A 14,395-nucleotide genomic window follows, 5' to 3' on the forward strand; every position below is an offset into this window, starting at 1 on the left:
GTCAATTGGCTACAGGAGTAGAGAGGATGTTTAAGTAGGTGGAGGGACCAATCAACACCAACCACTTAATTCCCATGAAGGAGGAATTTGCAGCCTTTCATTCCTGCTGACCTTCCTGGTCTTCAGTTATCTTTTTCTTCATGAGAGGTACCCTAACCTTAAGAGCTGACACTTTCCAGCAACTGACCTGAAACAGTAGAATAATTCAGCCTGTAAATGCCCACTTCATACTACTTCATGGTAGTTAAGTGGTTGGTGTTGATTGGTCCCTCCAATTTCCAAAAGTAGCCTCTCAAATAGCAAGAAACTACTCCCAGTATGAAGTTTGTGTGCTCATTTTCCAGACACTTATGACTCTAAGAGTCCCTGGAAACATCTCCTACTTTACACAGTAAATGGTTGTCTTATGTAAATGCTATTGTATCTTTGCCTCCTGAAATGTGGTAGAATGGATTAGGGCATTAGAGTTAGACTCGAGAAGGACCTGTATTCAAATACTACCTTGGGTATTTACTAACTACAAAGACCTTAGCAAGTCTTTTCCCTTATAGTACTACAGTTTTTTCATCTGTAAAATGGACATGTTAGAATTAATGTCTGGTCTCTAGAGTCTCTTCCAAGTCTTAATTTACTATGCTCTGATATATACATGTAGGCCAGTCTTTATCATATTCATTTCAAATATTGATGACATATGTGCACTATACATAATACTGTGCTAGAGACTGGTTGTGTTTTTTCCTTATATCCTGAAGAAGGCTACAAGATAGATTTGCATCTAGTAAGTTCTGGGCTGTGTTTAGAAAACAAGATCTATCTAGAATATTGGCATTTAATATGAATAATAAATATTGGATATTTTAGAATGAACTAGAGCTACACAGTCAATATTTACATTTCCTTGGTTTCCTCTCATCACTCTTAAGGTGCAAGTCTGAAGAGACAGTGATCAAATATGTTAGCATGCAAAGGGAAAGAACATCCTGCTTTACTAATCATGAAATCCTCATCCTTTTTCACCAAACAATAAAAGATCACATTTATATTACTGTAAATGAAGCTTAAAGTGCTTTATGGTTGCATATGCCTTCTCATTCGAATCTCATGAAAAATTTGTGAAAAAAAATATAAAATTTATTCCTATTTTACAGATAAGGAAATTGAGGCTCATAGAAGTTAAGTGAATTACCCAACATCACACAACTATCAAGTGATAGATCTGAGACTTTCAGGTCAAAGCTCATTATACTATGTTACTTCCCAAAGAGTAGTGCTTGCCCAAAATCACACAGTTAACTAGAATCTACCACCCCAATGTCTTTTCCTTTCTCCTAGTTACTCTAATCTAGATCCCTCTGCCTCTAACAAACCAGTTACTGTTCTTAGTTCACCCTGAACTTTCTTTTACCAATAATTTTTTTCCAAATAATTTTTTAAAAAGTATATCTGTGCAAACAGAGGATGTTAGGGGACAAAGGAACAAATATTCAAATTTTTTTCAAAATTTTGTGATGAATACAGTGAAAAGAGCAAGTACAATTTTTTCAGTAGTATTTTGTTATTCCAAATACATGTAAAAACATTCACTTTTGTAAAACCTTGTGTTCCAAATTTTTCTCTGTCCCCCCAAGACAATAAACAATTCAGATATGTGCAGTTCTTCTAAACCTATTTCCATATATGTCATGCTGCACAAGAAAAATCAAAGGGAAAAATTAAGCAAATAACAGCATAACAGCAAAAAAGGTAAAAAATACTATGCTTTGATCCACATTCAGCCTAAGTATAGAGATGGCACTTTCTATCACAAATCTATTGGTATTGCTTTGAATCACATCATTGTTGGAAAGAGCCAAGTTCATCACAATCGATCATCACATAATCTTCTTGTTGTGTACAATGTTCTCTTGGTTCAAGAACAAATAATTTGGAGGCAGTAGTCCTGGATTTAAATCCCAACTCTGATCCTTCCTAGCTGTGTGATCTTGGACAAGTACCTTTGCCCTTTCTACATCTGTAAAATGAGAATAATGATTTATTCTTATCTTACAGAGTGGTTGTGAGGAGGGTGTTTTGCCAACCCTCAAGCCCTATGAAATGTGAACTATTATTTTTATGAAAGGGAAAACAACCAGATCAACTCATCAGTCACTCAGCAAACATTTGTTAATCTCTGTGCTAATGTTTTCTTCCAACAGAAGGGTTCCCATTTGGCCTTTGTGGTGAGTGTCGGTATTTTTGTGATAACTATAGCACCCTAGTAAAACATAAGAAGTTATTCTTTGCTCTGGTATCTTAACCTTGAAATAACCCTTATTGCCAAAATTCCCCATATTTTTAACAGTTTGGAAGTGACACAAGTCCTGTGATGGGCCATTTTTGCCATTAGCTTCTTCAGGATGGTCTTGCTTGCTTGTCCCAAAATTCTCGTTTTCTTTGTCCTGTCAGTGTCTCAGCTTGCATCCACTGTTGAAAGTCAGCTTTTGTTGCTCCTCTGAGAAGCCAGCCTAATGTTCTGTGTGTGTCCCTTCTCAGCCGCGGTCAGGGATTTGACAAATAAGTTAGTGTGCTCTCCTTCCTTTTGTAGGTTGCTGGAAGCGCAGCTGCAGGCCCAGAGTCGAGAGCACGAAGAAGAGATGGAGTCATTGAGGAGCCAGATTGAAACCTTGAAGGAAGAAATGGACAAGCAGCAGCAGAGCTTCTGCCAGACGCTCCTATTGTCTCCTGAGGCGCAGGTGGAGTTTGGAGTCCAACAAGAAATATCCCGACTGACTAATGAAAACCTGGTAAGGAGACCACATATACTTCCTAAAAGTCTTGTCTTAGTAGAAATGTATATAGTCACATGGTGATGTAAATCATGGCCTTGCCCCTAGAGCAGGAATAAAAGCTGTGCATTGTATTATTATGTCAGCATAACAAATACCATGTGCTAGGAATAATGTAGATAAATACTAGAGAAATAGAAGAACTTACAGTCTGGATGGCAGTTAGGTGGCACAGTAGTAGATAGAGCACTGGCCCTGAAGTCAGGAGGACCTGAGCTCAAATATGGCCTCAGACACATAACATTTCCTAGCTGTGGGACTCTGGGCAAGTCACTTAAAAACCCAATTGCCTCAAAAATAAAAAGAGATTAACATTTAGTTAGGGAGATAAGATGTACATACACAAAATATATAACCACAAAGGGCAACATGATGTGAGATTCCATGAGATAAATGGCAAATTTAACAGTAAATTTACAGAAGTGAAAGGTCAGTATGGATTAGAGTGGAAGGAAGGGAGGAAGGTAGGGAGAGAGGGAAGGAAGGAGAAGGGAGGAAAGGAAGGGAGATGTTTTATCATGAAGTTTTTAGAATTCTGGTGAGTCATTGTGTTAATCAGTGATCCTAAGTCTTTTAAAGTTGATTATTTGTATAAATTGTTCTTCTGGTTCTGCTCACTTCATTTTGCATCAAGTCACACAAATCTTGCCAAATTTTTTAAACCATCTCCACTTCTTACCGCACAGTGGTATTCCATCATAGTCATATAGCATGACTTGTTCAGCTATTCCTCAATTGATGGGCATCCCCTAAATTCCCAATTCTTTGATACCACAATAAGAGCTACCATGAATTACATACACACACACATATATACATATACATATATATATATATATATTTTTTTTTTTTTCTTCTTTCTTTGATCTCTTTTGGGTATAGACCTAGTAGCAATATTGCTAAGACTAAGCATAGTTTAATAGCTTTGGGGGCATAAACACGGCAGACTTTTAACAGTTGTTTCATGTCTAAAACGCAAGGAAAGACAGTGTGATTTAGGGCAGAAATAGAGTATTGGACTTATATTCAGGAAGACCTAGTTTAGCTCCTTCTAGCACACAGGATCAGATGAGTAATTCACCTCTTAGTTTTTTCCATAAAATGGTGATAATCATGCCTATTATATCTACCAACAACTCTCCTTCCTCACTCCCAGGTTATACTGCGGATCAAGTGAAACAATAGCAATGTCAATATTATTTTGAAATGGGGACCAATAGCATTCTTTATATAGGATAATGGAGTTCATGTTCACAGTTAACATTTTTTTTATCATAATTGTTGTGAAATTTGAAAAAATTCCAGCATGTTTTATGACATTTTATTGAAGGAATTGGTTTAGCCCAAGGAATAGAAATTATGGGAAGATGATAACTCTCTTCAATGTATTACAAAATATATTATCTTGTGTTTTGTTAGCTCCAGAAGCCAGGATCAGTGGCATTGGATAGAACTTGTGATAGAAATTTGGTAAGAAAGTTGTCCAAAAGTTGAATAGGTTCTCTTTCCTGGAAGTCTTCAAAAGAAAAGCTAGGCAACTATTTGTTGAGTGTAGTGAGGATTCCTTTTACATGTTAGCTTAAATGGCTGCTGAGATCCCTTCTAACCCTGAAAATTTAATGCTATTGTAATATTTGTCTCAGAATCCCCTTTTGGACACAAAGATCTACTGATCAGTCAGTAGCACATAACATCCTGACCCAGGACTTTACTGTGCTGATAATATCACTTATTAGTACTGTCCCTGTTCCCTTGAAGAGGATGGACTGCTGGGGTCTGAGTGGTAAGAAACAACCAGAGTGAACCATGGTCTTGGGAGCCAGAAGAAAGTAATTATAAGGACACTGTCCAAAAGGAAAATAGGTAAATTGGTGAAGAAGTTAAGACCTCCTGGGAACTAGAGTAATTTAGGCTACAAACTGTAGTACTCTCTATGTAAAATAACATGGCAATTTACAAATTTTTTCCTAAAATTGCTACTTTCATACTCAAAAACTTTAAAACTTATTTTAAACAAGTTTGTTCTTGTTCTGTATTGAGTCAGCTGAGAGAGGCAGGAATATTTTGCACAAGTCCCTGGACATATATGAGAAATAAGCCTCAAGAGCTTAATTAAAGGATAGCCTTGATTCTGGCTCATGGTTGAGGGCTTTCCCCTACTATTAGTGTGACCCAAGAGACAAAACATGACTCTCACACTGCATTATCCCTGAGGACTAACACTTTCACCTAGAATGGCCTATTTATCCTTTATGAAAATGTTGTATATGACAAAGTAAAGAGATTTTCTTACTAAGTGGCAAAAAAAAAAAAAGCAATGAAAATGGAATATAGATTAGTAGGAAATTCTATTGCTTCAGGGTAGACTTAAATGGTAACAACTTCCCGAAGTAATGAGTTGGAAGCCTAAGAAAAAGAAGGGAATTATATTTATCTACAAACTCTCGTCCTTCCCATCCACTCCCTTACCCTATATTTCCAAGCAGAGTCCAGTTTAGTGCTAAAAAGTTTAACTAGGCCCCAGTGAGCCACAGATTTTAAGTTCTAAAAAGCTAACTAATTCTTAGCTTCTTGACTAAATGGCGTGATAAGAATCAGTTTAATAATCTTCTGGGTTATGCAATATTATTATGGATTTTTCCCTCTGATTAAAAAGAAAGAAATTGAGTCATATTGTTGAGTAGAAGAGGCAATTTACTTATACATATAAAGACATTTTGGTGTATATATACACATGTTGTTTGATTCTTTAATTCATGTCTGACTTCATAATCTCATTAGAACTTTTCTTGACAAAGATACTAGAATAGTTTGCCATTTCTTCTCCATCTCATTTTACAGATGAGGAAACTAAGGTAAAGATGGTTAAGTATCTTGCCTGGGGTCACACAGCTAGTGTGTCTGAGTGTCTGAGCCCAGGTTTGCATTCAGGAAGATGAATCTTTCTGATTCCAAGCTTGGTGCTTTCTCACTGTGACACCTAGCTGCTCATATTTGAGGTGGAGAAAAAGATAGCTGTGACTAAAGATCACAAACCCAAATGAGAGATTAAAGGGTATAAGAAGACACTGACTAATCTTGGAACCCTGCTGTAAAGCTGAAGATGCAGGAAATATAAGCCAGTTTACAAATTAGTAAAACACCCTCATTTCTCCAGGGCCACATTAAAATAGAACTTCTCCTTTGAACCAAACAAATTGTTACCCTTGGCAATAGAAACGTAAGTGGAGTCACCTGCCATGGTAAAAGCATGGTGTAAATCAGTCTTTATTATGAGCTTCCATCCAGATGATTCAGTTCCTCAGTTGGCAAATGAGTTTCCTAGAGGGTTATTAGGTTTTCTTTTCACTGGGGGGTGGGGGGAGGGTGGGATGGGGAAGAGGGAGATAGATAAGGAAGGAAGTTGGTATTACAGTTGAAAATGGGAGAGAAGAAAAAAGCCTCTCCCTCATCTTATTTCATGGACTATAGGGAAAGGTAGCAACTGTTACTAACAATGAAATCATTCCCAATTGCACTAGGTCCCTTATGGTCATTGCTCAGTTAACTTTGTTCCCAGTGGCTGCTGAGGACTCAGATGGAATTGTAGCAACAGTGGGGCTTCAGCCATCATCTTGCTTTTTCTCCCAGTTCCAATTGGTCTTGTGCAAATCACCTACCTCACCCTGCACACCTCTTGTGTACACCCAAATTGGGTGCGTACTTCCTTCAGGGTTGGCAAGGAAACATGAGAAACTGTGGGATTTGTCAGGCTGCCAGGAGGCGTGAATATCAAGTTATTTGTACAGTCTTTAATGTGAAAACAAACTCTGAATTGGACCTGGCTCCTGGCTGCCCAATGGTACCTGCTGTTCTTCAGAGACAACTGTTGTCAGGGTTTGGATGAGCCCCTTTCTTGGAAAACACAGGATTTACACCTCTTTCTCCTCTAACTTCTTCCATTTGGTTTTAGGACCTCAAAGAGTTGGTAGAAAAACTGGAAAAGAATGAGAAGAAACTGAAAAAACAATTGAAGATTTATATGAAGAAAGTCCAGGATCTAGAAGGTACTTAATAATGATGATGAGAGTTGGCATTTCTGGGCATGGAGAGAGAAGAGGCAGCCTAGGGTTAGGTAGTTGTTCTGAGAGAAGTATATCTGGGAAAAGTGAATTTTTGTTTCCTATTTTCTGCTAAGAACTTTCCTGACTTTTTTGGTACTTCTTTCTACTTATCAAGATCTTATTGTTTTGCTTCTTTGTTTCCTTGAACGTATATCCATAAAATCTATTACAAAATACATTGTAATAAGAGCAAAGAGATCATAACAAGGGCTCTAGGAAAATTTGAGAAGGGAAAATCAATTGAACATAAGACAGAGGTTCTTGAACATGATACCTGAGGTGGAATTTGAAGGAAAAGCAGGACTTCAACATACATGTTTCCTCTTGCTCAGTCTTTCAGTTGTGTTTAATTCTTATGATTTCATGGTGTTTTCTTGGCAAAGATACTGGAGCAGTTGCCCTTTTCCTTCTCCAGTTTATTTTACAGACAAGGAAACTGAAGCAAACAGGGTTAAATGACTTATCCAGAGTCGCACAGCTAGTGAGTGTCTGAGGCCAAATTTGAACTCAGAAAGATGAATGAGTCTTCCTGACTCCAGGCCTTCTGTTTTATCCACTGCATCATTTAACTACCCAAACATATCCTCAGCTGTTCAAAAAACTTCAGTAGCTTTCCATGACATCTCTACAGTCCCTATCTCTAAATATCTCTTTCTATATGTACTCTCTATATTTACTCTTCATCTCTTTCTCCTTATCCCCTAAAAAGTACCTTCCCTAACTGCTCTAGCTAGAATGAATTTTCAATCCCTGCTTTCTAGTATATCTTATCTTCACCACTTTTTTGGCATTTAGCATATTATGCTTTTATATTATTATCTATATCTATATTATCTTTTTATGTTGTTATCTATATCCATTGTCTATATATTGATACATTTGTTGAAAGTAGTTATGTCATGTCTTATAAATCTTTGTGCCCTCTCATGGCCCTGCATACAGTAGGTTGTCAGTAAAAGTTTGTTAGTTGGGAGTCTCCATTTTATTCATGTTAGCCTCTGGCATTATGTCAACACCTCAAAGTTTCTTTCCCTTGGTTCAAACCAATTAGTTTCATTTTTATTTTTGTAGGCTGCTATGATACAAAAAGCACAATTATATGATGAGTCTTTCCAGAAACCTATCCAGCCTTTGGGAATCTCAAATACTTCTATGTTTGAACTAGCCAACTGAAAATTTTTTTCTGACTAATTGCTTCTAGAAAGCCAATCATCTATCAGTTCTGAAATCCCCATGACCCATGGACAAGGATTATTATTATTAAATGTTTAGTTTTGAGGTTGAAATTATTAACTAAAAGATGTCTTACCCATTTCCCCTTTTCTTTTTGTGGAATTAAAAGATCAGCCATCTTATATATCTTCCATTGAGACATTAGAATTTTCAAACACAGGTAGACTGGACCTTTGAAATCATCCAGTCTAACCCTTTGCCCCTAGAGGCTCTATATGAAATATCCAATAAAAATAGTTCCCCCTTACCCTTCATTACAACTTTATAGAGAAGATAATGCTTGTTTTTATTTTTATCTTTGTGTCATAGTATCTAGAAATAGAGAATTGGCCTGAGAGTCAGGAAAACCCATATTCAAATTCTACCCCAACACATACTGGCTGTGTTAACCTGGTCAAGTCATTTAACCTCTCAATGTCCCCTTGAGCTCTGTGGTAAAGGGAGTTTCCTCATTGAGAATTCCTTATATCAAAGATATCATGGATCACTTTGCTGGCTTTTAAATCCTACTGACTAGCAGAGTACATGGTTCATAGTAAATATAATCAAATGCTAATGACATTAAATCAGATTCTGTAAATATGCACAGTCTGTCTCATAATGCCCATGGTTTTTTGACTAATCTAAATGACTCTTTTGCTTCAGATGCCCATTCTCTCTCCTGTGATCCTAAGTGGGAACAAAGAACTATTATGGAATTATTAGGATTAATTAATAGGACCAGCCATCATCCCTAATGTTACATATACCCCTGAAGAGAGATTAGAATTTTCAAGCACAGGTAGACTAGGCCAGTGAGTATTATTAAGGTTGCTGTCATAAGTCCTGCAGGCAGCTAGGCTTGTCTCTGCCTTTGTAAAGTGTTAAAAAAAAATTAGAAGGCTGTGCATAGTGAACTGCTAGAGACTCTTAGGAGAGGCCAGAGGGTTTTGTCCTAGGAAGCTGAAAATCCTAATGTGTCAGGTAGAGGCCTGATCTTCCTTCCACTCACTGGTTAAGGGTCTTTTATCTTTTATCTTACTAAGTGATTCTTTTGTGAAGGCATACTAGATCATCTTTTGCCTCAATTCCTACTTAGCCTTTACTGAATATGTGTTGCCTTAGACAAACTAAGACCAGGGAAAGACTTTAGCTTAAAAAGGTCAGGTTTCTCCCACTGCATCCAGGGCCATTGCCAGCTGTGCTGACCTTATGTCTTGCCAGTGGATTCTCATGAACCTAGAAGAGAGAGAGAGGTTGATAACTCTACACAGCCCTACCTTACTGAAAGCCAAGTCACTTGCACATCACGACTTCCTGATGTCATTGGTCCTCTTCCAGAACAAAATTCACGCAACAAACAACCAACAAGAACATCATCTCATTAGCTTCCCAGCTGGCTTTATAGCATCAGTTAATCTTTTTTTTGTCTTTCTTCCTCCTTTAGCTGCCCAAGCATTAGCACAGAGTGAGAGGAAGCGGCATGAACTTACCAGACAGGTCACAGTCCAAAGGAAGGAGAAGGATTTCCAGGGAATGCTGGAGTACTGCAAAGAAGATGAGCCCCTTCTCATTCGGAATCTGGTGACAGGTTAGAAAAAGGTTTTATGACCCTCTCACTTTAGCAACTGCTTTGGAAATTCTGGGACAATTTGATAAAATGGACATTTGGTCTTCAGTAGGTCTGATTATATCTATGCCTAAGCTTGTGAGAATTTGAAGGTTGGTTCTCTGGGGTTTAGACTGAAGAGGAGTTTAGAGTGAGAATTGTATTGTGCTGATAGATTTAGGATGGTACAAAGCCCAGATACGATGTATCCCTGCCACTGGAGTAAGGCCACTGTGTATCTTTCTGTGATTTCAGGGCTGGGCTGTTAATATTTGACTTTAGGAGGTAAAAGTGCTTTCAGTGGCAGGGATGAAATGATTCATCCGTGGATACCATATTGACTAACTATTCAGGAATCTTCTGCTCCACCTGTTATTGCCTGACTCAAAGAATTAGGGCAAAATAGTAGACTCTAGAGTTTCTCAAACATAGAAGGATTTTCCATGAGAACTGGAAAGAGACTGAGCCAAATGTATTTCAGTCTCAGTTTATGTTTGTGTATATCAATGTGTATGTATATATATTTTAGAAGCTCTAAATTTATTCTTAGGAAAGACTTTGCACACAGGATGCACTTCTCAAAGATTTTTTCCCTTTAATGGACCCCAAGCAGATGCTAGTTTCAGTGCTCTAGGAGGGCTTTCTCCCTACTGATATCCTCTGGCTGCTTCTAGTGATGGCTTGTTCCACAACAGAATTATGTGGGCAGCTAATTTGGAAAACTTTGTAGTTTAGGAGAAAATCTATTATCAGGAAACTTGAGTTCTACTTCTGATTGTAAGTAACCCCCAAGCAAGTCATTTAGCTGCTCTATTTTCTCAAATAACCAGATAAAAAACCAGCCAAAAATAAACAAAACAAAAAAAAAGAAATTAAGGAAATGAATAGAATTTTAGAAAAGTTAGGCATCACAAAAGTCTAGAGAAAATTGAATGGGAAAAGAAATGAATACTTTTTTCTCAGTGGTACATGACACCTGTACAAAAATGAACCATATGTTAGAGCTTAAAATCCTCACAACCAAATAGAGAAAAGCAGAAATAGGAAATGGATCCTTTTTAGATAATAATGCAAGAAAAATTGCATTTAATAAGGAGCCATGGACAGACAGATTAAAATTAATTGGAAACTTAAATAACCTAGTCCTAAAGAATTAGTTTGTCAAAAAATAAATCATAGGAAAAAAATAAATAATTTCATTAAAGAGAATGGCAACAATGAAACAACATCAAAATATATGGGAGATATAGTCAAAACAGTACTTAGGGGAAATTATATATATATATATTTTACTCATTGTAAAAATGAATAAGAGAGATGAGAGAGTCTTGAAAAGTCTTAACCATGGCCTACATGGTAGTGTGCTCCTATAATCTCTACCACCAGGGAGATGGCAATTCTCTTCATTTTGGAAGTTTCAAGCTGATATGATGAGTCCTTCAAGAGTAAAAAGCCACCAGATTACCCAAGGAGGAACAAACCAACCCAGGATAGAAACAGAGCATGTCAAAGATCCTGGGATGATCAGCCTGGGTCTATGAGAGACCCTTATACTTAGAACCTGGACAAGATAGGAGGCCTGATCTCAAAAGAGAGAAGGAAGGAAGGAAGGGAAGGAAGATGGTGCTATATTAGCTTTAGAAATGATCCATCAATCAGAAGGATGCATTGACATCTATTCTCCTAGGTTGTGTGGAGATTTGTAAGGTTATACACAACAATACACAAACCTGTCCACCAGGAGAATACAATGTAGTTGTGATTTTGTTTTTTGTTTTTTTTCATATACCTCCTAAAGCTAGATTCTGACCTAGTACCTCTATAAAGATGAATTTTTCCCAGTGATCAGTCACTAAATAAACACAGGATGATATATAGAAGCTGAATATTGATTTTAAAATTCAGACTTCAGTCTTGGCGGTTTGGCGCATTAATATAAAAGATGGGATTCTTAAATTCATGATGTGAAATTAAGAGGAAAAAAAGGACTTTTAAAATGAGTCCTAATTGTATTTGGTGCTTAGAAAACATAATACAGTCTCTTGTAAATGAATAGTGTGTAGGGAGAGTTGACACTAGCCTATTAATTTAGGGAATTTAATTAGTTCTCCCATATCTCCAAAGATCTTTTCTTCAATTAAGCAACAAATGTACATTAGACAGTTAACTTTACACTCAGCCTTGCATCAGATTGTTGATTGGGGTTGGGGTTTGGAAGGTGGGAAGTAGTAGGGATAGAGAGAGAAGTAGAAAAAAGATAGGGACATTAGTAAACAAGTATAAGACAGTCACTAAAAACACATATTAAATATTAATAATGTGAAAGTTGCCAGAAGACAGTAGTTATTAAATCACTAAGACAAACAGTAAATGCAATTTCATCCAAGGAGGAATAGATCAATCATTTCCCTGCACCTGGCAGAATCACACTACCTTAGGGGTTGGGTTCTTTTGTCACACTGCCTTGGCAAGACTTGTAGCATGATGTTGCAGAAAGAAAATTGGACTTTTGAGACATGAAGACCTGGATTAAAATTCTGCCCCAGCCATTTACTAGCCAAATGACCCTGAGCAAATGACTTTCCCCTTCTGAGCTTCAATTTCCTTATCTGGAAAATGGAAAGAATAGTAGTACCAATCTCACAGAATTGTTCGGAGAAGTAAATAAGATCATATATATGGAAGGCACTTTGAAAATCTAGCTGCTATTGTTATTATTATTCCCATCTGCTAAAGGAGAATATGTCAACTTTAGTTGAAATGGCAAATATTAAGAGAATGTAGATGTAAGAGTTAAATAGCCAAAAGGAAAGTAATTTTATGCTCTGGAAATTTCTAATTTTATCTTTAATTTTTTCCCTTTCGTTATATAACCCTTTTCTTTACCTAGAAATTCCTGTCTTGATGCAGATGCACCAAGAATCCATGAGGGTCACACTTGGTTACCCTTCTATAATAAATATGAACAGTCAAAGAGAACACCTGAATATTGCAGTCCAAACAGTGAAAAGAGAAGGTTTAAAAATAAATTCAGAATAATTCCTGGGTGAATTCTGTAAAATAGCATTTGCTAGGAAATCCAAGTTTGCCCCCTCCCAAAAAAAAAAAAATAAAAAACACCTTTAGTAAGCAAAAATGGTGAGACTTCCTTAGGATCAAATATCTATCTTACTATGAATATAGTGGCCTGTTGGGTGAGTTCTTGTGCTTAAGGCAGTGTAAGGAGAGAGGGCAAATTGAAAAGATTGTCTTGTCCAGAAAATGCTCTAGGATCTGTATAAAATGGCTTTCAGCTTCTTTCTTCAGGAAAGTCAATTGCAGTTATGAGAGCAACAGTGGAATACTGATGTGATCTGTCTGCTTTATCCCTTACTCTCATAAATTTAACCATTTAAGATTTAAACTGCCTTTGAAATGTACTTTGCTTTTGGTTTATTTTTTCCTTTTTATGGGGTTTTTTGCAAGACAATTGAGATTAAATGGCTTGCCCAGGGTCACACAACTAAGAAGTGTTAAGTGTCTAACATCACATTTGAACTCAAGACCTCCTGATTCCAGGGCTGGTGCTCTGTCCACTCTGCCATCTAGCCGTCCCTATTCTTGTGTTACAACATTTATTTACATGGTGAGCCACGATTATGCATCCTCGGGTTTCTTCTTAATAATAACTCCTTTGTTTGGTTTTTTTTTTTTTGGTAGATCTGAAACCTCAGACTCTGTCAGGCACAGTTCCATGTCTTCCTGCTTACATCCTCTACATGTGTATCAGACATGCAGATTATGTCAATGATGACCTTAAAGTTCATTCCCTGCTCACCTCAACCATCAATGGCATCAAGAAAGTACTAAAGGTAACTAACTGTTAGGAAATCTTGTATTTGAAATAAATGAAGAGAACTCAACCTGCTTAGACTTTGAGGGAAAGAAGAGAAAGGGAGAGTATCTTACAAACCTCTTTCTCCATAGGTAAGTGACTCAGCTATTTACCTCTTACATTTTCACCATCCTTTATAAATGAGGACTCCACATAAGCTTATCTTTCAGTAAACTGAAACTGAACCTCTATAAGTATTGTAATTTAGTTTTAAACCTTTCAAAGGGGAATCTTTCTAAAAGTGAACTACATACTTTCTTCCTAAAATAAATGATATGAAAGAAATATCACCTTTTAAGGAGTGTATGCCCATTGTCATGAACAAATATTATTTTACTTCAATTCTGTGCCTGCTTTTTAGTTTGTTTGCTCCTCTGATATTTGTCCATCTGAAATAGTGCCTGATTTCTAACTCTCCTTCCCACTGCCTTCTGTTTTATTGCTTCACATATGCTATTGTCTATGAAACTATACATTCATCCATTCATTGATTCATTCAACAAACATTCTTCTAGATACGAGGGGAGACAAAAAAGTACTCAAAAAGGGTACAGTCTAATGGTACATAAGGCACAGGTAGAGTAATATACAACCATACATTGAATGAACCGCAAAACAAAGTACTTTGTCAGATTGGTGGATGGGTAGGCGCAGATTGTTACCAATAGTAGATCTCTAAGGAAGTTTTCATTGAGGAGGGGCATTTGAATTGGGTGTTGAAGACCATTTGAGATAATTCATATAAAGAATTTTTAAAGCTTTACAGCAT

The 14,395-nt window shown here is 36.9% G+C and overlaps 1 protein-coding gene across 2 annotated transcripts in view; it reads left to right on the forward strand.

Annotated features, from left to right (window-relative positions):
• MYO5B (myosin VB) overlaps positions 1 to 14,395 on the forward strand; it is a 497,816-nt gene that overhangs the window by 464,043 nt on the left and 19,378 nt on the right. For both annotated transcript variants that reach the window (XM_031945960.1, XM_031945961.1), the window contains 4 exons: positions 2,588 to 2,786; positions 6,781 to 6,874; positions 9,591 to 9,734; positions 13,452 to 13,603. In XM_031945960.1, coding sequence (XP_031801820.1) covers positions 2,588 to 2,786; positions 6,781 to 6,874; positions 9,591 to 9,734; positions 13,452 to 13,603 — 589 coding nt within the window. The remainder of the gene's footprint in view (positions 1 to 2,587; positions 2,787 to 6,780; positions 6,875 to 9,590; positions 9,735 to 13,451; positions 13,604 to 14,395) is intronic.

Source organism: Sarcophilus harrisii, chromosome 1 (genome assembly GCF_902635505.1).
Source record: "Sarcophilus harrisii chromosome 1, mSarHar1.11, whole genome shotgun sequence".
Lineage (NCBI taxonomy): Eukaryota > Metazoa > Chordata > Mammalia > Dasyuromorphia > Dasyuridae > Sarcophilus > Sarcophilus harrisii.